Here is a 25002-nt window from a genome sequence, read left to right on the forward strand (position 1 = left end):
ACTGGCATCTGGAGTTAGGTTTTCCCACAAGGAGACCTGGGGAAAAAAGGGAGGGGATGTTTTATCACTATCAACTAACAGAACTCAAAATAGTTCAATCAGTGAAGCTTTTGCCACCTGACACAAGTTAGATGTGATTCTTCTTCCAGTGAGGTTGTTATTATTATTTCTGTCATTGTCCCAATAAATTTGTATGTGAAATAACCCTCTATAACACAGGCATGGAGGAGTATAGGACACCATGCCAGAAGTGTTTAAATGAAGGGAAAGAATTCTGGCTGTGTTCTCAGCCATTTTAAAATCACTTTTTCCTGATGTCTTCAGATAAAAAAAAACCTATCTTGTTTAAAACATTTTTATTCCCTTTTTTACCATTTTAGCTTCCTGTGGCTGGTCACAATCACACTTAAAATAACTAAAAAGAAAAATAAGCAGCACAATATAAATTATTTATTTATGTTTTTTATAGCCCACCTTTCTTACTGAGACTCAAGGTGGATTACACAGTGTGAATTAATACAATAAACTTGAAGGACAATTCATTAAACAATGTAATAGTGTATGTAAATGCAAACTTGCAAAGATTTAAAACCAGCAGATACCTAATACAGAGTAGAAATGATGAAACAGTATAAGCAATTCTGACTGACATATTAAACCACATAAGATTCCTGCTAGATGAGACCAATAGTTCATCTAATCCACCACCCTGTTTTCTACAGTAGTCAACCAGGTGTCCTGGAAACCCACAGTACAGAGGCCAAACCCACCCTGTTATTGCCCCCTGCAACTGGCATTCAGAGAGATATTGCCTAAAAGTTCCACTCAGCCATCATATGGAAGCAGCCAACCAAAACAAGGGGATGCTTCCATGCTTTCCTAATATAACTTTGCTTCCACCCAATCGCAGAACAAGCAAAGGAACAAAGGGGACACAGCACCCCATTGTGGGGTGCTCAGTGAGAGTCCTATAATCCCAGTCATGCCAGTTGTAAAGCTTTAGATAAGAGCCTCAATCTAAGAGACTGGAGCAAATGTGCTTGTAATATTTGTAGATGATAAATCATTCGCTATGGTCTTGGTGGTAGCTGGAGCATGCAGATATATACATGAAGTTCCAACTAAGCAATCCCTCAAAAAAGGACTCTCACCTGAAGGATTTATGACAGGCATTACAATTCAGTACATTGAAACAACAGTGAGGTAAAGAAAGCGATACGAAAGCCATACTAGTGACCAGAAAAAGCCTTCTACATAATAGGTCCAAAGGAGTTAAGTTGCCATCTCTACCTTACTGATCTTTCTGGAGATGGAATGCTGGACAAAAGGGGGCTTTTTGTCTGATCCTGCAAGGGAATTCTTACATTCTTTCTAATCTTGCATAATGCAAATACTAAATTATATTCTCTATTGCCTTGTCCAAGTCTCCAGTAGGACTGTCAGTTTTCTTTACCCATAGGGATCCTCAGCAGATGCTATTTTCTCTATTACTCTTTTGCTTGCCTAGTGACTAACGGCTTAATTTCAGCTTATTATGCCATGGCAAATCCACCAGAACCCTGCAAAAAAAAAAAGTAAACCCTCTTCATTTGCTAAGAGACATTGCTATTATATCTACACATAGATTTATACTAATTTAACCATTCCCGGCTCGCTCATGATGATGGGCTCAATATGCTCCCCAAACCCCAGCGAGTCTCAACAAAACCACTAGGCACCTTCACAGAAATTCACTGCAATTGAGCTTGAACAGATCCGATGCATATGATTGGCGCGGTTTTGCCCAGTATCAGAGTGGATTATACTATCGCTTTAACGAGACGAATTAACGTCCTTCGGAACAAAATGGAACATATCGTTCTCTGTACCGCCCTGAATAAGGCGACACGATAACCAAGGCCGCAAGAAAGTTTCAAGGGGAATTTGGTGCAGTTCAAAGGTGCAGTAACGTCCGCTTTTAAAAACGCGTGTCCTCAGTTTAACGCTACCGGAAGTAGAAGACGCACTTCCGGGACAAACATCCTCGTGCTTGCTGGCTATGTTGCCGGGTTGGTCGGCGCGGGCAAGCGCGGGAGCAGGAATGTCGTCGCCGGGGGGTGCCGTGGCTGCCGCCGGCCAAGGAGGCCCTGGCGCGGGCAGCGCCCTTTTCGTGCCCTTCCGCGCGCTCGGGCTGTGCTCCAATCACCTGGCACACGTGCTGCGCTATCACCGCCGTCACCGTGAGTTCTACCTGGCCACCGCCGTGGGGAAGAGCTTCCACACCTACAACGTGAGTCTTTCGGGACTGCCCGCCTACAAAGTCAGGCTGAAGCCGTCGCCAGCCTCCTCTGCCTCTCTTCTCTGGGGAGGTTCAAGTGTTTCAGGGAGACCGAACCGGCCTCTGTGAGGTGTGAGGGGAGGATTCCCGTCTTCCTCTCTCTCGCCGCTAGTGTGAGGGATTCGTGAAACTGAGCGGGGATTTCGCTTTGTAGACCTGAGGAGTTTGTGGAGAAAAGGGTCGAATGCCTGCAATATGCAGATAGCACGATGAGGGAGGGAGCTGTGCCACTTAAGGGCAAGTGGAAGGAATCACAAACTTGAACAGTCATCCATGTTTAAGTAGGAAGCTACTGCAGTAGAGAATGGGCTGGTACAGTCTGAGTACAGTCTGTCTGTTGTGCTAGGTTTCTATTTGCAGGGTGTTTATCCGCCTTGAGTCTCAGTGAGAAAAACAAACTATAAATGACATAAATAAATAAAATTATTATGGAGGAAGGGGTGGTAGAGAGTTCCATCAAGTTACAGCAGATTTATGGTGCCCCCTGCTGGGGTTTTCAAAGCAAGAGACTAACAGAGGTGGTTTGCCTTTGCCTGCCTCTGCAGCCCAGGTCTTTGGAGGTCTCCCATCCAATTACTAACCAAAGCTGATCCTGCTTAGCTTCCAAGATCTGATGAAATGGGGTTTGCCTGGGATATCCAGGTCAGGGCCTGGTGGAGGGAGTCCTGCTCAAAGCGCTGGACCCCCTGTAGCAGAATAGTCCCACTTCACTATTTTGGACTGCTGCGTTTGGTAGCAACGACCAAGACGTTCAAAATACTGCCTGTATTTTGTTGGCCGGACTGTTTCATTGAAACCTCATAGTACCACACATCACAAATAGTGAACTCTCAGAAATGCATTGGATAGTGTAGTTTTAGGGCATCTTTGACCACATGTGTGTGTGATAGAGTAGATAATATGGGAGAGGAATGCTTTTGGTACTATTTCATGTTCTGCATGGTATTTGTGAGCATGATGCAGAAGGACAATGTCTGTTCCTGAACTTAAAGGTATGTACAGCGTGCAGGGGCACAGCTCTGTTTAATAAAGAATAGAGTTGCAAGAGTGCAAGTTCAAACCTTGCATCTATTTCAAAGGAAAAAATTATGTGACTACTTTGATGTACATCATTCATGACAATTTTTGGTAAGTGAATGTCAAGGCTAAAATATGAGATACTGCTACAGTGTTTATACATGTCAGCAGTGCTATGATGTAGTTTTGTCTCTAATGTACTTGACTCAGGATTAGGCAGCTGCACAACACAAGAGAATCTGGCAGGGAGTGCAGGTCTGACTCTGTGCTGTAGCCAAGTTCACAGGCTCTGCAGCATGCATGCTAAGGCTTGACCATAACTATTATGTATATGATTATGCTTATAGAGAAAATATGAATACAGCATTGAAAAAATAAATTCATATTCCTGGAAGTCAGTATCAAATGTACAAATCGGGGGGTGGGGGGGATCATATTCCCAGCAGGCAATATCAAATCTAAAAACAAGTCCAGAATAAAATAACATTCCTGAGTTTCAGAATCTTTTTGAAATGTCAGTGCCAAGACAGTTTTCAGGTATCTTGAACTTTCTAGTTGTCAAGAGGTACCTTTGTGGCAGCAGCCATTTAGCAAGGTTTCCCGGGAACCCGTGTTCTAAGGGAGATTGCCAGCAAGGAAAGTCACCTTTCCCCCTTCCTACCATAACAGATCTTGAGACTGTTTCTGTTCAAATACTACACTTTTTTCTTCAGTACAAAATATGTTTTATTTTTTACTTTTATTTTTTCCTACCTCTCCAATGGCAGAAACCAAGATATGTGTGCGTAGTCTGAAGCAATTTACAGCTCACTCTCTGAAGCAGTGGATATAGTTTTAATTTTGCTTATAAAAAACTAAGGCATTTATGTGTTTATATATCATAAATATGAAAAGTATATGCTAAGTTATAAATGCTGCATTAGATGTTATTAAAGAATTTAAAAAGCATAGGGTTACTAAGCAAGTACTTAAAATTTAATATTTTTTCAAAATTTCATTCTCTTCCCCCTCCTGACACTATTAGAAAAGAGTTTAAAATATTAGCAAAAATCTTGAAGATAGGTCAGTTAATAGCTATTATAATTAAATAGAATCTCTGTATTATTTTAGCATTCAGAGGCAGTATAGGCTGAGGAGTGATCTGGCTCAGCTACCTCTGCCAGCAGGTGTTGGGGCTCGGAAAGCTGTGCTCTGGCCATGGTCCTGCAAGGAAGCATCGCTGTCAGAGTTCTGGCCTGAGACTGCAGGGAGGTTGTGTGCTGCCAGCCTTGCATTTCTCTCCTCTATTCAACTTCTGCCTGGATCCTTTGCTGCCATCACTCCCTCGGCATGGGAGGTGATCTGGAGGGAGTGTTGGCCCTGGCTTGTGTCCTGCCTGGTGAGGCCCCAGTGATGATCTCTGAGGCAGGCAGCAAGGACTCACTCGCAGGCTGGTCTCCAGTGCTGCTGGGCTTGGGTCTTGCTTGCAAGCTCTGGTAGTGTGGCCTCTGACACATGGTCAGCCAGTGCCTCTGCAGCACCAGGCCTGTCCTGGCCCTGCTGGTGCTCAGGCTCTTCCTCTGAGCCCTCCAGGTCTGAGTCATTGGCCTGGTCAGAGGGCTGATCAGAGGGGGTCATGTCCCAGACTCTTCAGCCTTTCCTCATAGGAAAGGTGTTCCATTACAACCTCTTAATCATCTTGGTTGCCCTCTTTTGTACTTTTTCCAGCTCTGTATTGAGGTTTTTTTTAGAGATGTGGTGACTAGAACTGCATGCACTGTTCCAAATGAGGCTGCACCATAGATCTATACAAGTGTGTTATAATATTGGCTGTTTTATTTTCAGTCCCTGTTCTAATAATCCCCAGTATAGAGCTTACTTTTTTTTACTACTGCAGCACACAGGTTGACATTTTCTTTGAGTTTCCTATTACGACCAAAGTGTCTTTCCCTCTGAGAGCCGAGCTGGAACTGATAGCTTCCCAGGGTTTTAAACCGATGTCTGCTGACACCATTTTTGATTTGTAGTTTTTAAACACAGAACCGTGAGGCCCCCTCCTGAATAGGCTACAGTGGACTGCAGTGTGGCCCTGAGCCTCAGGAAAGTCAGATCTCGTTAGCATGTATTTGAAGTGAGATTGTTTGTTCTAATGTGCATCACCTTTCACTCACCTGCACTGAATTTCATTCGCTGCAGCATTGCCCACTTACTGAATTCATGGAGATACTCCTGGAGCTTAGACTGGAGTATATCTTCTAAGGATTCCTCTGTTAGTGTTATCTGCAAACTTGGCCACTACAATGCTCACCCCAGTTCCAGATAATTTTGAACAAATTAAATAACATAACCCTCCAGAACCGATCCTTGTGGGACCCACTGCTTACTTCCTTTCAATAACAGAACTGATCATATTTCTACTCTGCTTCTTTCTGGTAAACTTAGGAGGTTTTGGTGAACTATGTTGTCAAGAGCCTTTTGAAAATCCAAGAAAATAACGTTTGTGTTTGTTCACATTGTCAGAGAATTCCAAAAAGTTGCTTAGGCAGGACTTACCTTTGCAAAAGCCATGCTTATTTTCCCTCTTTATGCTTTGTTGCTAATAAGTCTGTCTTTGATTACAGTTTCTACAAATTTGCCTGAGACAGACGATAGGTTAACTTGTTTGTAATTTCTTGGTGCCCTTCTGGACCTCTTTTAAAAAATTAATTTAACATTTGCTGCTCTCCAGTCCTTCAGTAATGATTTTAGTGACAAGTTATATATATGGGTTAGTAGATCAACAGTTTCACATTTGAGCTCCCTAGGAAGTCTCTAGTATATGCCATCAGGACTTGGAGATTTACTGGTTTTTAATTTCCCTAACATTTCTAGAACTTCATCTCTCATCACCTCAATTTGACTCAGTTCTTCAGAATCCCTTCCTGAAAATAGTGCTTGTAGCAAGGGTATATGTCCCACACTTTCCACAGTGAACACAAATGCAAAGAATTTGTATAACCTCTCTACCATCTCCCTACCTTCTTTTAGCAATCGTTTTATAGTGAAAATATTTTCAAATAAGATTTTTAATAGCCTATATAGTCTGTCTTGAAAATTAAAAAATGAAGTTAATTTATTAAGTTACAAAAATGAGAGCATTTATTCAGATGCTCAACATTTTGAAATAAGTCCCATAAAGACATTGTACTAATTGCTTCTGGTGTGTTGCTTTGGATTTGAGGCAATACAAAATCCATGAAATAGGAGTAGCTGATGGATAGTCTATTATTGTAACTTCTGCATTGAAGGTTCTTTATCCTTTGGTAATGGACATGGGCTGTTTCAAAGCATTCATGTAACATCGTTGATTATTTGGTGTTTGATAGTAAATAACTATGAGAAAGGTCTAATAAAAAGGGTTAATTGAATTGATCAGAGTAAAATAAATGTTCTAGTTCAGGGGTGGGCAAATTGCGGCCCACGGGCCACATGTGGCCCGCTACAGAGTTTTTTGTGGCCCGCCACGACAGTCAGAAAAATCCGCCTTGAACCGAGATTTCCTTCATTTCCTTCATTCCTACATTTGTCTCATTAAACTGATTCTAAAATTAAATGTGCTTGCAGCTATAGATGATATGAAATTAGCACAATAAATAAATTGAATAAAACTACCACTATTTTATTTAATTTATATTTATTGATTTTTATGATACAATTTATACCTTTTCTGAAATGCAAAGTTAACTAATGAATGCAAACATTTTAAAAGGTGCGGCCCTCCGCTAACCTCCGCTCCCACAAAGTGGCCCCCGAGCCAAAACAATTGCCCACCCCTGTTCTAGCTGATACGATCATATATACATGCTTAATCTCTTTAATAAATGAATAATACTTGCATGAGTACCTGGCTCTGAAACTGCTTAAGTATTATGACCCCCTTTATTTTAATAATAATAATAATAATAATAATAATAATAATAATAATAATAATAATAATAATAATTTATTCGATTTCTGGCTCGCCCTCCCAGCAAGTGGGCTCAGGGTGGATTACAATAATGTCATAAAACAAATAAACCATTTAAATACATTAAAAATACATTATATTTTTCCTTTAACCCTCTTCTTACACCCTCTGGGTAGATTGGTACCACCGGGAATTATATTTCAAAATAGTTAATTTGAATTTCCCTTTTAATAACATGCCCAAGCATCAGGCTCCTTCATGGGACTATGTGGCCCTGAGGATAGGAATGGGAAGCATATCAGTTTCACACTAGTATCTCATCTTAGGGGTTGGATTACAAATTATTTCCAAATTCTATGAATCTGTAACATAATTTTGGTAAAAACACTTTCACTCATGAAATTTCTCTACTTCCCTTTGATGGAAAGTGGTGGTTTGTAGGTTCTCGTCTGGGATTTATTTTCTTCTAGATTACCAGAAGTTATACACTTGAACTGGTTCCTATATTTATAAATACTGATGTCTGATGACGCTGTCTTGATATTATCAACAAGCTCTTTGCAGTTTGCTAAAATCTGATCTTTTCATGTTTGTTACAGGTAAAGAAACTTGGCATAGTTGCTGTTAGTAAGTATTGCAGCCCTATATATGTGCACATCATGTTATATTTTGCTTGATTTTTTTTGTATGACTTGTCTTAGATGATAACATACACAAAGTGATATGATTAATTTTTTTAAATGTAAAACAAATTTTTACAACCTAGAAGAGAATGTAAAAATCATTAAAAGTTATGCAAAACTATAGTTAAGTTTTAAAAAGCAACTTCAAACCATGGTTTCAGATAATAGGTTGAGGCACCTAAACTAACTGTAGTTTTGGGGTGACCAATGTCCATTTGATTAATTTATTATTAATTGATTTAATTAAACCATGGTTTCATGTGACTTCTAAAGAAATCTTTAAAAGTTACACACACTGAAACAGTTCAGGAGCAGTCGTGAAGAAATTGCACATGATCATTACTTTACCACAAGGCATCAAGAATACTGTCAAATTCATTAAAGCTTTAAATACTTTACTATTATCTAATATTGCTTAATTGACCAAAACATGTCTAATGCCAAGACTAGCCATTACTGTATTTGTCTCTTGCTCAAAAATAAATAAATTGTTCAGTTTAATTTTTGGTTTAGAGAGGTTTCAGGGAAGAGTGAACCTAGAGGTGCAGCTGTTCAATCCCTCCTGCACACGCTTGCCTTCTTTGTAGCCAGGTTAATAGGGTTCATTCCTACTGTGGATACTTTCTACGTATGCCAGTCCTGAACACCATTTCTTGGAAATAAATCAGGTAGGATCTAAATGAGTGTGTCTTAGGGCAATTCACCACTTTTTTGTGCATATTCACTAGTAACTCATATTTGAAGAGATGCAGTGTTGGAAAATGTCAGGAAACTAGAGGGTAACTTCTTTGTTACACATCTGGAATCAGGCTCAGTTTGCGGTGTTTCTCTCCCTTCTCTCCTAGGCAATGCTTTGCCACAGGATATTACGTACTTGGCAGCTGACAGAATGTTGGTATTTGCATCTTGCTGCAGTGATCTGTATGCTTTTGCTCGAAACAAAGAGGTTGGTGTCCTTTATTTGATAATATACAATGAGATCTCTGATTCTAAGATACTTAATAATTTGTCTTCAAAGTATAATGTAAGTATCTGACCTGCATTTTGTATATTAAGGGTAAACAGAGTTAGTTTCTAACAGTAGGGGGGGCAAGATACACACACGAGCACAGCAAGAAGCTGGGTTTGTGCACAGTCTTGGCTATTAAATGTGATGTCAGAATGTAGCCAAAGGGAAATTATTTCTGCAGTGTTTGAAGGAGGCTAATTCGAAGGACATGAAGATGATACCTCAGAAAATTAGGGTTACATTGTCAATAGTGAATGAAACTTTAATACAGTGCTTCTCAAACTATGGCACCTCTTTGGGGTACATGGTACACTTGAAAGCAGGGCACAAAGTTCCAGGGAGGGATATGCTTCTAAGACAGCAGAGTTGGTGGCAAGCACAAATTTGGAAAAGCAGGGTTGGTGGCAAGCACAAATTTTGACTTCCTGAAATTTTGACTTTCTGAAAGATAACTGAAATTTGAATTTGCCAGTGTGGATAGCGATGGCCATATTATTTGTTGTGATTCTGTATTGCTGTGTAATTACTCGTTTTATTAAATAAGACTTCTCTTATAATAAAGTGGCCAATGTTATTTATAGGTGGTTCATACTTACAAAGGTCACAATGCAGACATACATCTTGTGCTACCATTTGGGGACCATGTCATCTCTGTGGATCGTGATAACATCCTTATTATTTGGGATATACAGTCAGAAGGTGAGACTTTTCTAAAGGCAATAGGTATTTGAGGAGAGTGGTAAAATGTCAAATATGTATGATGTTCATGGAACTAATATTCTTCTTTTGTTCTTTAGAGGAATACTTGCAGCTGAATTTTGACAATGCTGTTTTTGCAGTTTCTGCAATTATGCACCCAAGTACTTACTTAAATAAAATTCTTCTTGGTAGTGAGCAAGGACCTCTGCAGTTATGGAATATAAAATCCAAGTAAGGACTACTTTTCTTTTTGTCTCAAGGTCTAACATCACAAATTGACCCAGTTGCCAATTATTTATTATCCACAGCTTTAAAATGTAGAATTGAATTAGGTGCAAAGTGTCCCTGGCTTGAGTGAGTTGCTTAGTTGGAAGCGTGAGGCCAAGATCATACTCTTGTTTTTTACTTTGATTAACATAGCTAGTTTGTGGTTGCTACTTCTGTCAAGAGGTATGGTTTTTCCTTTAACTTTGGGATGTTATAAAAATATAGGGAGTGAAAACAGTTGAGTGGATCTGATCCCAAGAAAATGATCTCTAGTGAGTACAAGGTGGGCCCTGGCTTATGAGTGCCAGCTATTGAATTGGTCTCAGAGACCTTGTGGTGGGAGGAGACCAGCATCTCTAAGAGCAGCAGCCTTTTGAGTTTGCAGCTCAACCCCCAAGACTAAGAAACTGGTTTTAAAATGGCAACTGGTAAGGGGGCTGGGGTGGGTGGGTGGAGGAGAGGATAATAATCTCAGCAAATGCACTTTGGCTGCATGTTTGTTCAGTTCCACAATTCCTCATGCCCATTAGTTTCTCAAAACTTATCTTGTAAATGCTGTTTTCCCTGTAACATTTAAATTGTTTTCTTTTTGTGTCATATGTATGCCTTTAAACTTGCAACTTTTTTATTTGTAGCAAGCTCTTATATACATTTCCAGGATGGGGTGCAGGAGTGACAGTCCTTGAACAAGTAAGTAAACCTGGCATCAACATTTTTGAAGACAGAACAACAGTTACATTTAATAATAATGTATTGTGCTTTATTTTATTTTACTAATTTCTCATGTAAATCCAATAAATATAGTCCCACATGAATAAACATCTCCATTAAAGGAGTAGGAGTAGATGTATTAGTAGTAGTTTTCTAGACTGCCGTTTCATATTGTCAGAACTCTGAATGATTGTTATACCAAGATGTGTAGAAGTACAGGATTTAGTTGAAATCTTTTGATGTCATTGTTCTAACACTGACAAAATCAATTTATATGTCTATATTCCCCTGTGTTGATAGCTATTATATTATACTACTAGAGATTTCTTTGCAGAGAGGTTATAGGAAACTTTGTTTAAATAAGTGAAGAGGGCCAGCCTGAAACTTGTATGGAGAATTTCTGTTTAAAAGTAGCTTCAGAATATACATTGTTGAAAGATCATAAACTAAGACTGCTGTCTGAATCTTGCTTCTCTTCAGGTAAGTTCCTTAGCAATTTCATGGTATTTTCACCAATGTGAAAATTATATGAATAAAACTGTTAGACTGTAATTTACCAATCACTTAGTCTTAACAGTATGATAATCCTGTACACAGAGAGAGCAGATAATGTATAAGTTTAGAGTGTTGTGACTTATAATCAAAAAGAGGGTCTCCCTAAACAAAATAACTGTGATATGTCTAGAAGTAACAAATAGATTCAATATCAACCTTCCTGTATCTTTCAGTAATCAATTCAGCTTACAAAACTGAATATTTATCAACAATATTGAACAAGTTACAAATTATCCAAACAGTCAACAATAAACAAGTAAATAGTAAACCATTTATAGAAAGCACACTTCAATCAAAACGTTACTGTTCCTCTATTCGTATTTCCACATGTAGTCCATCAACTGCCCTTGTCTCTTGATGTCTTAAGGAGGTCTCCTCTCCTTAAGACATCGAGAGAGGCAGCATTGAGACAACGCGTATAATAAAATACAACATCATATCCTTTATTTCATCCTCACATGAAGGAACACTTACCTCCCATAACTAGGAACGTTGAATTATAGTGAATGGAACATCTATTGGATTAAAGGACAATTGATGGACTACATGTGGAAATACGAATAGAGGAATAGTAACGTATTGATTGGAGTGTGCTTTCTATAAATGGTTTACTATTTACTTGTTTATTGTTGACTGATAATTTGTAATTTGTTTAATATTGTTGATAAATATTCAATTTTGTAAGCTACATTGATTATTGAAGGATACAGGAATGTTGATATTGAATCTAGTTGTTACTGCTAGATATATCACAGTTATTATTTTGTTTGGGGAGACCCTCTTTTTGGTTGCATCCTACAGTCTTTCCCACTGCCTCTGTTATGCTAGACTTCTTATAATATCAATGTATATTACTGGCCTCTCAGAACTTTTTGCAAGCAAACCTCATTGGAATGGACCGATACGTTTCTTTGGAACTCAAGTGTCAGGGCATGTCAGAAGAAAGTTTCTAGTGAGTATCATGCCTTTGTTCTTAACATTTAAATTTCTTTGTTTTCTTTGAAGGCACCAGCAGTGGATGTTGTCGCAGTAGGTCTTGTTTCTGGTCATATCGTAGTGCACAATATCAAATTTGATGAAATACTAATGAAATTTCAACAAGACTGGGGTCCCATAACAGCAATATCATTCCGTACAGGTAAAGTTCAATATTTACTTAAAATTAATAATAATAGTTGGGAAATGTTCCAGGTGAGATCTGTTGTCCATTTGTTCCCAAACTTGAGCTATAACTTAAAGTTGAAACACAAAATATGCTATTAAATATCCAAGTTTAAAACATCATGGGCCCCTTAAAGACTAACCAATTAATTGAATTTCATTTATTCAATTTTTTTTTTGTCTGCTCTCCCCATGGCAGGCTCAGAGTGGAGTAACAACCAAGTTAAAACACATTAAAACATACATAAAACAGTTCACATAATGATAAAACTGAGTTCATACAACAATAAAACTCAGGTGGTGGTCCCCAAAATATGACCTGCCCTATTTACATTCAAGGGGTGGGAGGTGGAGAGAGCAACCAGTCTGATGGAAAGCTCGGAGGGGGTCATAATGCCCCCCTCACGGACAGGAGGCTCGACAGGAAGGCACACCTACACCCCTGTCTCAGCCATATATCTGGCGGAACAACTCCATCTTACAGGCCTGACAAAAGGATAATATGTCTGATTGGACCTGGGTTTCCGTAGACAGAGTGTTCTACCAGTTTGGTGCCAGTACCGAAAAGGCCCTGGCTCTGGTTGAGGTCAGGTGAGCCTCCTGGGGACTGCGGGTCATCAGCAGATTCCCCCCCCCCCACAGCTGATCGAAGCACTCTCTGGGGCATATATGGTGAGAGCCGTGGATATGCTGGTCCCAATCCATGGAGGGTTTTATAGGTTAAAACCAAAACCGTAAACCTGATTCGGAATTCTCCAGGGAGCCAGTGCAACTGTTGTAAGACAGGAATTATATGGGCCCTAAAAAGAATACCCGCAAGGACATGCACAACTGCATTTTGGACCCACTGTAATTTCCAGACCAGACCCAAGGGAAGCCCTGCATGGAGCAAGTTTCAGTAATCAAGTCTGGAAGTGACCGTTGCTTGGATTACTGTCTTTAGGTCATGGGCTGAAAGGTACAGGGCAAGCTGCCTGGCCTGCCGTAGATGGAAGAAGGCAGTCCTGGCAACCACTGTGATCTGAGCCTCCATTGCTAAGAAAGCATCTAGTATCACTCCCAAAGTCGGGAGTGATCAAGGGTTGGGAACTGGATCCCACAACCCAGATACAGGACCTCTGTTTTTGTGGGATTCAGTTTCAGTCGACTCTGCTTCAGCCATCCAGACACAGCCTCCAAGGCTTTAGCTAGAACATCTGGGGCAGATTCCGGCCGATTGTCCATCAGCAGATACAACTGGGTGTCATCCACATACTGGTGACAACCTAATCCGAAACTTTGCACCAGCTGAGCAAGGGGGCACATATAAATGTTAAACAACAGCGGGGAGAGTATCGCCCCCTGAGGGATGCCGCACACCAGTGGGTGTCATGATGACAACTTCTCTCCTAGTGGCACCCTCTGTTCCCAACCGTGGAGAAAGGAGACAAGCCACTGCAAGGCCGTCCCTCATATCCCCACGAGGTAGTGGGTCAGCAGGTCAAAGTCGACCGTATTGAATGCTCCTGTAAGTTCCAGTAACACCAGCTGCACTGGTCCGCCTGGACCCAAATGTCTGCGAAAATCATCCATGAGGTCAATCAGATCCATCTCCGTCCCATGTCCTGCATGGAAGCTGGACTGGAAGGGATCCAGAATAGAGTAATCCTTCAGAAAACCCTACAGCTGCTCTGCCACCACCTGCTCAGTCATTTTGCCTAGAAACGGGAGGTTCGAGACTGGATGGTAATTGGCCAGGTTGGTGTGGTCCAAAGATGTTTTTTTCAGAAGAGGTCTCACCACGGCTTCCTTAAGGGCTCTAGGAACATTACTGGAGCTCAAGTACAAGTTAACAATGGCCTACAGTGGAGCCTGCAAGCCCTCCATGCTGGCTTTCACCAACAATGATGGGCAGGGGTCCAGGGGCACATGATGGGCCTCGTCAGCTGCAGGATCCTGTCAACCTCATCAAGAGACAGTGGACTGAATTGATCTAATACTGGCCAGAAGACAGTCAAGGGGTTTCCAGTTCACATACTGTATCAACTGTGGCTGGTAGGCCATCTTAGGGGTGGGGAGTGGCCTGAAGGAGAGACTCCCCCAGCCGCCCATCCAGGACTGGTGAAGGACTGAGAACCCTAGGGAGGGTCAGTTCTTTAAAGTGATCATCTCGCTTTCCCCCACCCAGGTCTCAGTCACTCAAACCAGACCAGTATTTCTCACTGAAAAGAAATCCTGCAATGTTCCAGTCTTATTATTTATAGACCTGGTCAGAGGGAGGCTAGTCAACTTCCTAGTCCCACAACCAACATATCTCAGAATGCGATGCAAGTTGGAAGGACACTGAGCTTTTACCATATCTCCGTGGCCTTCCTTTCCAAGACCATGTCCAAGACTGCATAAGCTTATGCTTTTGTGAAATAGGGGCTGTTTCATCAGTTGCAGGGTTTTTCATTTAGCAGTATATACGCAGGCAGAGGGTAGAAAGAAAAAGTAGTGGGCTGGATCCTGCCAATCTGTTAAGCAAACAATGGTGGTTTCCCCCAGGACAAAGAGTATCTTGTATCACTCTAAGGCTCCTTGCACTAGAAGAAAGTGCTGCCATTATAGGAATGGTTCTGTGGGATCTAGCCATGTAAAATGCAGATTGTGATATTTCTGTGCAAAACCGCAAAACTATACAATATGAGTATGGTGCCCATTTTCACTTGATAAGAAGCTTATTATTTTTTTTAATTGTATTTTATTCAACGTTTTCAATAATTTTTTTTAAAACAACAAGAACCAGTTAACAACATAGTATATTACATACAACAATCAGAAAAGTACACCTCCTGTTACATGGTTCAATACTCAATATTTATAAGAAGCTTATTATGATAAGCAACTCCTTCAACATCCACTGCAAGTTATTTTTCACACACTGGAGTATGCAAGTTATTAATCTGGCAAAATAGTTACTGTGACTCTAGTTTTTGGAGGCTTTATTTAATTTTCCTGTTCTAAGCTGTATTTATCTACTGTAATGTGAGCTGGCTATTTTCTCCAATGATGAATAACTGTGCTGTATGTCTATATCAAGGTTTTAATCTGATGTGTTTTAGTTCGAGGTGAAAGTTTTGTACAGTTTGGTTTGCTTTTTGTTCTCTCAATCATGTAATCAGATGGACATGCAGTTATGGCCGCTGGAAGTCCTATTGGACATATTGCATTGTGGGATCTAGACCAGAAGAAACTTCTGGGCCAGATGAGAAATGCACATGCTACAGCGATTGCTGGACTGTCATTTGTCCAAGGAGAGCCAATTCTTATTACTAATGGTTCTGATAACGCGATAAGGGTAAGTTGTTCTTTTGCTGGTTTTTATTTTCATAATTCATTTACCCTACTGATTATTTTGATTCATGCAAACAAGTCATATTTGCAGCTGTGGAAAATGTTTCTTAGTTAAGGTTTCTTAACAATCATGGTGGATCTTTTAAATGTCCCATTACACAGGATGATGTTTGTGTGCATCTAATCAGTTGAGAATAAGTAGTCAGGGTTTTAAAGGAGGAATTAGGGAGCATTAGTCCATGAGGGAATTCTCTGGGGAATCTTGAGCAGTTAAATCACTGCTTCCTCTTGCCCTTCCCTTCAGTCAGGAAAAGTCTTTAACAATTATTTTTACAGGAGAATGGGTGAACACCAATGCTTCTGAAATAAAAACATCTGTATCTCTGTTCTTTTAAATGGATAGGGACCATGACACGTTAATGATAAGATTTGAACTGGCAAATCAGAAAATACTTCAGGAAGTTACGTATTTGTTTATGGTGATAGTTGTCTCAAAGTATGTACTGTCAGTTTTCAGTAGTGCAAAATATGATTTGAAAATAATCGGGAAAAATTTGCATATCCCTAAATGCAATAGATGTGTTAAAATGAGCATCTGCCTGCTAGCATATACAGCTACTATGTATGGTTACGTTGTTGTGCATTTATTTTGAAGTGACTTGAGATAGTTAAAACATTTCTGCGATGAAGCTTTGCTTTCCACTTTTGTTTTTCATAAGTATGTTCCCTTAAACAGGTGTGGGTCTTTGATGGGCCAGGTGGAAGTGGCAGATTGCTAAGATTCAGAATGGGACATAGTGCGCCTCCAACAAAAATCAGATACCATGGGCAGAATGGGCAACAGATTCTTAGTGCAGGTGAGAACTCCCACATTTTCTTGCTCCCAGTGTTTCTCATTAAAGCAGAACAAGTGGTGTGAGAAGTAAATAATATATTTCTGGCGGCACACGTACTTTTACTAGATATATTGTATAGTTTGAAGTTCATCTTCAAATGATTATGGATTAATTGGAAGTTTGGCAGTTTCTGTTCTGTGAGCTTATTTCTAGCATCTTCCTTGTCTATCTTAAAAACACAGGTTGGCTCTTGAATGTAGTTTGACAGCTTCACTGTCTTAACTTCTGTTACTTTATTAAAATAAAAGCACATGAGTTTTGAAGGTTTGTCTGATGTTCACAATACCATAACACTATAGTCCTTGATTTAGGAATAATTTCAAATATTGTTGCCTGAGATTATTGTAAATGCAAAGATATATTCAATAGTAGTAATGATTTAACTTAAAAGATGCTGGGCATACATAAAGTGTATTTATGGCTAATGTGTTTTATTTTCCTTAATTCTTTGCTATAGGTCAAGATAGTACATTGCAGTCATTTTCCACTGTGCATGATAGATTCAATAAAAGTTTGGGACGTGGTAAGTATAACTGTATAGTGAATAATCAGATGTCAGTAACTAAAGTTACTTGTATTTTTAAGTGAATGAGACTTGCATTTGCTATGCAGTGTTTATGAGCTATTGAGAATTAAATCATATTGTTTGGTTTGCTTGATGTGCAGAAGTAAAAGCTTCATATTTTGCCTCTGAATTATATACAGAGAAGAAAGTTCCATTGAATTAAGTGGAATTTCTGACAAATGAAGCTATTCGATTAGAATTGGAATTGAGTGGTTGTACAGATGGAAACAATGTTTTATGTCATATGAGCTGTGCAATTGTTAACTTGTCTGTTCAAATGGTTGACTTGTTTCTTGGGTGTTAAAGGTTCCATAAATAAAAAGAAATCAAAGAAGAAGGGCCTTCAGAATGATACATTGGCACTTCCACCTATTGCAACGTTTGCAGCAGGTATGCAAATATCCACTTGATTTAAATGAAAAGTGTCCTAAAAATAAACCAAATGCTATTCTTTTCTTCTGTGGTCTTAAACTTCTATATTCAGAATTTGAGAATGTTAAGTGGTGTCATGTAGTTTAGCTTAATATGTTTGTGCATGTTCTTGACTAACAGAAGTATAGAAAATTCTATGTTCTCTCTGGCTGTCTAACTTCATACAAGGTTCCACAATGATTTGCAGAACTTTATTTTTACAAATTTGGATGCTTGTATACCTAAAATTAATTATAAAAGATTATTTTCTTTTGCTAGTCATCTATTTCATCACAATCAGTCCAGACACTACCTTGTCATACAAAAATTGCACAGCTGAAAACTTCAAATTGCGTATCTGGTAATCTATTCCAAAAAATAAAAAAAAATATCCTTCAAGAAACAGAGAAGTAAGCATGTTTAGCCCTCCTGCCTCTCAGCCTAATCAACTCAGTCAATTTAGATAACTTTGCCAACTCTCATACTTTACTTATCCAAGCCTTAACAGTTTAACTTACTGCCTTTTCCTCAGTTTTTAGCTAACAGCCTTTTGGCAGCTTTCAGTAAATCAAGAAACATATTTTATGTATTACAGCTATATTTTAGTCTTTCAGCATAATTGTGTGACTCACTCTGCATTCAGTAGTTACTGTCTCCAACTTCCTTCACTTTCAGTGTGGGAAAGTATACTTTCTGTCCTTAGATTATATTAGTATTTCTTTCTTAAGTGACTATTTAAAATTTTTCAGGAATGTTTTAATGATGTGATTGAGGGTTATAGGAACTGGAGGGGAACTGCTGTCCACAATACCAACTTCGTATCCCTTCCTTCCTTGAGAAATCAACTAAAAATACAATTGTTCTAAACCCATGGACTTAGAAGGCTGTTGCTGTGCTTAAGGTTGCTCTGTTAGGTAAGGATCCAGAAATGTGCAGGCATATTGTAAAGTGTTTCAGTGCGTACATGGGTGGTGGTTTTTTCCCTTTATCCAGCTGCAGGCCCTCACAACTCATGATGTGCTGCACTGGAGGGGACCCCTCCAGGCCCTTGAGGGGCACTCATGCTGATACAATGTGTCCATAGTTTAAGAGGGTAGCGGTCTTGGTCTGTAGTAGAACAGCAGGATTTGAATCCTTAGAGGCCAACAAGAGTTCCAGAGTGTAAGCTTTCAACATGTTCATGTGAGCTAATGTAGTGTAGTGGATACAGTGATGCACTGGGATCTGGGCAGCCCAGGTTTGATTCCCTCCTCTGCTAGGGAAGCTTGCTAGGTGACCTTGGGGGCAGTCACACACTCAGCCTAACCTGCCTTACAAGGCTTGTTTTGAGGAAGAAATATAGAAGAGGAGAATGATGTAAGCTGCTTTGGGTTCCCGTTGGGGAGAAAGGCAGGATATAAATGAAGTAAAATAAAATAATTTTTTGAAAAGTTACAAAACTTGGAAATATAGTTCATGTATATGAAATGAGATCTGTATCTTGTTAGCAAAAAATGTTTGTGAAATATTCTCCCAAGTATAAGAGTTGAACTTTTATGTAAAGCACAACTTGACCCCATATTTCATTTAAAAAACAAATGGCATAACATTTTTGATAAACCACTATAAGTCCTTTCAGAACATTTTGTAGCCATTCCTTCTTTGAAATGATTTATCTTCCCAGTGTTTAGCATAAATGTGTCTGCAGCAATATGGTTATCTGCAACCTTAATGTAATGTAAACCTTAATGTAACACGATATTGGGTATCCTTGTAGATAATGGTACACTCTATCCAAATTGGCATCTAAAATAGCAAATTAGATTCATTGTAAGTTATTTTAAAATCATGCAAGTGAGGCAAACAATCACAATACGGCTGTATTAGGAATTAGGGTATATTGTTCTGATTTTCCCATCGCTTAGAATCTAAGGCTGCAGAAGATGACAGAATGGTAAAGGAATTCAGCACCTTCTCTTTGATGAAAGGGTTTTTATACAGAGCATTTTAGTTTAGAAAAAGATGATGGGGCTTGAAGTTACACATAGCATAGGGGAAACGGAACTTCAGTTTCTGGAAGATAAACTGGGGAAAGGCCATTGCCTTTGTGGGCTTGTTTGTGGGCTTCGTAGAAGCATCTGGCTGGCCTCTGATGGAAACAGGATGTTGGGCTTAAGATTTTAAGATGGACCAGTGGAGCCAAAACACACACTCAAAGGAAAAGATTTGCACAATTTTTAAAAAGCTTAATTAGCAGCCCTTAGTGACTCTTTTGAAGATCGTGGAATGCTACCCTGGCGAGACAGTGTTTTAGCTGTGTCCTCCCATGCCTTTTCTGTGAGCTAATATGTCCATCCAAAGCTGCAGTTCAGTGTTGGGAGGAGAGGGAAAATACAAGTTCCTAAACCTGTCTTTTTTGCACATGTTGATAATTGCATCTTCGAAAGGTTCTGTTGAGAAGAAGGAATTGAGTGCTTGTGCCCATATCTTATGTGCTAAATCTTTTGGCCCTGATCCTGCAGAACTGCTCTTCTATACAGCACAGATCTGGTACAGCAAGTTTATTACCCTAGAAGTTCTTTTGTAATTAATGTTAATTCTGTTATCATGCTGCAAGTGAGAGTTTCATGGGCCCTGTTGTGCTAGGCACTATAAAAACCAAATAATGACAAATTTCCAGAGATGCAGGATTTGGAAACTGCTTATTTATACCATTGTATTGTAATCACATAATAACAGGTTAAAAATGCATGTGTCTCTTCTAATTTATAGGTGCTTTTTGACTAAGAGCTTTATATTTAATGAATTTGGTTGTGTTGCAGAGGTTGCACGTCAAAGTGACTGGGATGGGATTGTAGCTTGCCATCAGGGTTACTTACCCTGTACCACCTGGAATTATCAGAAAAGTTCGATGGGAGTCCATAAACTGAAACCAGAATACTTCAGCAGGAATAAACCTCTTGGCGTATATGCAACTGTAAGGACCTTTTCAAAGAATAAATTGATTGATGGGGGTAACGTTGCTTTTTAACAATGGTATAAAATCTTTTGATTGGAAACTCATGTCAGAGGAATGTATGCTTAATTTTTTTTTTAAATGCTTGCTAAAATTTTAACTCAATTCTTAACTAAAAAGTATGGGCATTCCATACCAAATCAAAACACAAATTGCATCATGGTCTTGAATATTGAAGTTTCGCTGAGTCGTACAACTTAAAAAGTAGCTGTGGCTGAAATTAATTTTTTAAAATGCTTTGCAACCAGCTAAGCTTTGCACACAGCATTCTACATTTCAAAAGACAGTTTGAGCTTCAAAATGAATCCTTTATTACTCTTTCAAGTAAAGTAAATCTTACACTGTAGGAGGGAGGAGTAGGACATGTTTTATGAGAAATGTGACCCTGAATAAATATTGGGAGAGATTTGTCCTGCCTCCAATAACTTTTTAAAATGTTGACTATAGATTAGAGATGGGCACGAACCACCAAAAAACCGAACTTCATGATTCATGGTTTGTCCCATTTGATGAACCACGAAATTCCATGAACTTCCTGTTTTCACAAACCAGTTTGTTCGATTTGTGGTTTGTCAGATCCCAGCTCCTTACAAATGTCATACTCGCATGGAGTCTTCAGAAGGCTCTCCTCCAGCCATCCCCCAAGTTTTGCGAGGGTCACAATATGCATCTTCAAATTATAGACCCCCCCACCAAAGCCAGCACCCCCACTGATGGATCCTTTGACTGCACTGCAGCACCCAACAGTTACTGGACTGATGGACCCCCAGGCATAGGTTCTGTTTGTGGCTGCCCCCTGCTCGCGGGTGTTAAAGGTTCCACAGCTTTAGGGGTGGCCCGCACCACTCCCCCTTGCGCCCAAAAGGCAGCCACCACGCTGGATGTGTGTGTTTCGTTGGTGGCCGCCACCTCCTTGTGGGCCAGGGAGGCGGTCCACGGACAGGACCACCCTCCCTCATTCCCTGCACCACCCCTCTTGCGCCCAAGGGGCACCAACCACACCTGACCTGTGGGTTCTGTCGGTGGCTGCCCCCTCCTCATGGGCTGGGGAGGCGGTCTACAGACAAGACTGTCCCCCCTCATTCCACGCACCACCCCTCTTGCGCCCAAGGGGCGGCCACCACGTGTGTGTTTAGTTGGCGGCTGCCCCCTCTTCGCAGGCCGGGAAGGCAGTCTATGGACAGGACCACCCCCTCATTACCCGAACCACCCCCTTGCGCCCAAGGGGCACCCACCACGCCTGATGCGTGTGATTGGTTGGCAGCCGCTCCCTCCTCGCAGGCCATGGAGATGGTCTACAGACAGGACCGCCCCCCCCCCCATTACCTGCACCCCCCCTTGTGCCCAAGGGGTTCCCACCATGCCTGATGCATGTGTTTGGTTGGCGGCTGTCTCCTCACGGGCCAGGGAGGCGGTCTAAAGACGGATGCAGGCCCCATGTCCATCTGATGTGTTTTGTCTGTGGCCCCCCTCCCCCCAGTGGTTACAGAGTGTAAGATGAAGTTCCCAGTATGGTGGTAGAAGGAGAATGCAGCTGATTGGTGCCTGTCCTTCGTGTTGAGGATTACAGGCACCAGGAACACCCACTTGTTGGACATGGCAGTGCCGGCGCAGACTAAATCTCCCCAAAGGGATCAGCAGGGAACGTTCGCGAACTGATGCCAGTACAGCAAGGGGTGGCCATCACCTCCCACAGCACATCATTGAGACATATCGATGCCCCCTCCCTGAGGAGTGTAAGCCACCGACCAAACACACTCGGTGGCCATGATGGTGGTGGAAGATGCCCTTCCCCGGTTCGGGGAGGGGATGGAGAGATCCCCGGTTCGGGGAGGGGATGGAGAGAATGGAAAGGAGAACAACGCTGTGATAGGAGACTGCCACCCGCATCGAGGAGTGGAGGCTGCTGCAAACCAAACACACCAGTTGGCTGTGGCGGCGGCGGAGGATGCCCCCCCCTGGTTTGAGGAGGGGAAGGAGAGACCCCGTTACCTCTGGAACAGGAAAGCAGAGCAACGCAGTGACACGTGCCCACCCCTCACTTCACGGGTGGAGGCATCAGGAAACATCCTCCGGATTGACACAGTGGAGCTGGGAGATGCCGTCCACATCTCCCCAGGCAGGACAGGGTGCACAAAATGAGTTCCCCGGGTGGAAACAACAGCAGCAAAAGAGACTCAGCAGAGTGCTGCAAAATACGGGTGACCACCCCTCACGTCGAGGAGTGGAGGCTGCTGCCAACCAAACACACCCGTTGGCCGTGGCAGAGGATGCCCTCCCCCCAGTTGAGGAGGGAAGGGAGAGACCCGTTCCCCCACGAAACAGGAAAACAGAGCAACGCATCGAAAGTTTGCCGCTCCTCGCATCAAGGAGCAGAGGCCACCGGAAACATCCCCCAGCCGGACAGTGAGGCACCAGTGGGAGCGCTGCACATCTTCCCACAAGGGACAGCATGCTCAAAGCAATTCTCCCAGATTGGGACAGCCAATCGGCCCACCATTCTCATGCACACCACTTGCATTGCGGTGAGGGAGTACCTTGCAGAACGCACCGGCCAGATGTGGTTTTCAAGTTGATATCAAATGGAATCCGATATGGGTGTGGTTTTGAATGGACACTGATTCTATAACTGTGGGAAGCAGCAGGAACAGACAGTGATGCCTGCCCCTTCTTGCTGAGGAGTGGTGCGTGGGCTGCCAGAACACAATGGAACACACCGTCTGGACATGGCGGTGCTGGTGAGTGCCGCACACACCCTCGCAGGAGGGACATGTTGCACAAAATAAGATCCTGGGTGCTGGATATCTGCAACACCCACCAGCCAGATGTGGCAGAGAGGTGCCCTCCACAGGGCTGGCAATGGAGAGAACACTCCCCACAAACAGGGAACACAGAGCAGCACTGCTGAATTATTGCCTGCCCCTCCTGCTGAGGAGCAGAGGCTTCCGTCAACTAAACCCACCAGCCAGACGTGGTGGCGGTGGAGAAGGCACCCCCCCCATCCTCTGAAGGAAGAAACAAAGCCCCTCCCAAAGGAGACAGCAGGGCATCATATCGCAAGACGTAACAGCTTGTGCGTAACTGGCCACACCAAACAATCAATTATGCCGTCACCCTCCCCCATCCATGACACCAGATGTAGGCAAAAAGGTACCCATGCAATTGAGACACGGTGGTCGTCTTTGGAACCCACCTCTTCCAGCACGTTTGGCAAGATGTGGCGGGAAGGCCCCCCCAGCGAAAATGCCACGTTCAACAGCAGAGCCCACCATACAGACGTGGGGTCTGTGAGGGAAGCCCACCACCTGCGAGGCAATGGGAAAGAGGTAGAAAATCCTCTCACCCTTTCACTCGCCTGTAGTCTTCTGAACTGCTTCAGACAGACCAACATGTCCTTCCACCACGAGGACATGTGGGTGGCCTAGACCCTGATGGTGAATGTATTCACTTCTGGTGCAGTAGGACCCGAACCCACATACCCATTCCCATTCTGGACAGGGGCTGCAAGTAAGAACGTTTTCCTGTGAGCAGAGAAACCCAGCCAGAGCCCGGTGGGGGATGGTTTCCTTCCCATTCAAGAAAAGTGCTCAGATTAAGACTCAAAGGAGACAAACTCAAAACCTGCTCAAAAGTGAAAGGGATGGAAAAGCAAAACGTGCTGAACACTGAAGGAGACAAAACAGGGAAAAGTGCTCCTGTGAGCCCGCATCAGAGGTGTCCAGTAACTTCAGACCTTGATCTCAGATGTGGCCGGGCCACAGCCTGATAGTAGGCATGAGGCGAAGAGGAGACAAGGGTGGCTCAGAGGTCAGAAAACTCTAGTTCCAGGGAAGGGGAGCCGAGGAGGGGGAGGTTGACTTTCAGGAAAGACAGCATGTCCACCAGATCCGGGTCCAGACTTGAGTGGCGGGGACGGAGGAGGTCACCCAGGTGTGAGAAGACCCATTCGCTCTGGACACTGGTGGGAGGGCAGGAGAGGATGTTCGTGGCCACATTTGAAAGGTCCGGCCAAATGGCAGATTTTCTTGACCAATACTCCAGGGGGTTGGTGTTGGGGGGCTCAGAGCTTGGCGAGGTACTCTCTGACCATCACTTCTGATGAGTCCCCCTCCATGACGGACATGCCAGCCCCGCTGCTGCCAACTGCCCAGCCCACCACTGAGCACCAGAAGTGTAGTGGGTCATAGTGGGGAGGACTCTCCTGCCTGGGGACGCCTTGCACATCTTTTGTCTCCTCCTCCTCCATCCCTGTGCCAACACCCTCTTCCCTCCGTCCCACTAGTTGGGACCGAAACTTGCGCACCGCTCTGCGTAGGTCCCTCGTCCAGTGACGGAGCTCTCCGTTGCACATGGCTATGCTGCCTTTTATGCATGGGTCACATATGCAGGCCTGTCTGTATGGCAGCTCCTTGCAGAGAGGAAGCAAGTAGGTGGCCACACCTGCTTGCAACCTCCCAACCAAGTCCTTGACCCTGG

General features: G+C 42.2%; 1 protein-coding gene across 1 annotated transcript in view; it reads left to right on the forward strand.

The window, feature by feature from the left end:
• Window positions 1-2028: 2028 nt before the first annotated feature.
• The window catches only part of WDR36 (WD repeat domain 36), a 65150-nt gene continuing 42176 nt past the window's right edge, over window positions 2029-25002 (forward strand). Inside the window, exons 1-12 of the mRNA XM_054986490.1 lie at window positions 2029-2269; window positions 7859-7886; window positions 8788-8888; window positions 9533-9650; window positions 9749-9881; window positions 10553-10607; window positions 12189-12321; window positions 15488-15663; window positions 16396-16516; window positions 17013-17078; window positions 17427-17510; window positions 20333-20487. Of these exons, the coding sequence (XP_054842465.1) occupies window positions 2039-2269; window positions 7859-7886; window positions 8788-8888; window positions 9533-9650; window positions 9749-9881; window positions 10553-10607; window positions 12189-12321; window positions 15488-15663; window positions 16396-16516; window positions 17013-17078; window positions 17427-17510; window positions 20333-20487 (1401 nt within the window). The 5' untranslated portion in view covers window positions 2029-2038. The remainder of the gene's footprint in view (window positions 2270-7858; window positions 7887-8787; window positions 8889-9532; window positions 9651-9748; window positions 9882-10552; window positions 10608-12188; window positions 12322-15487; window positions 15664-16395; window positions 16517-17012; window positions 17079-17426; window positions 17511-20332; window positions 20488-25002) is intronic.

The sequence above is a fragment of the Eublepharis macularius genome, chromosome 8 (genome assembly GCF_028583425.1).
Source record: "Eublepharis macularius isolate TG4126 chromosome 8, MPM_Emac_v1.0, whole genome shotgun sequence".
Taxonomy (NCBI): Eukaryota; Metazoa; Chordata; class Lepidosauria; order Squamata; family Eublepharidae; genus Eublepharis; species Eublepharis macularius.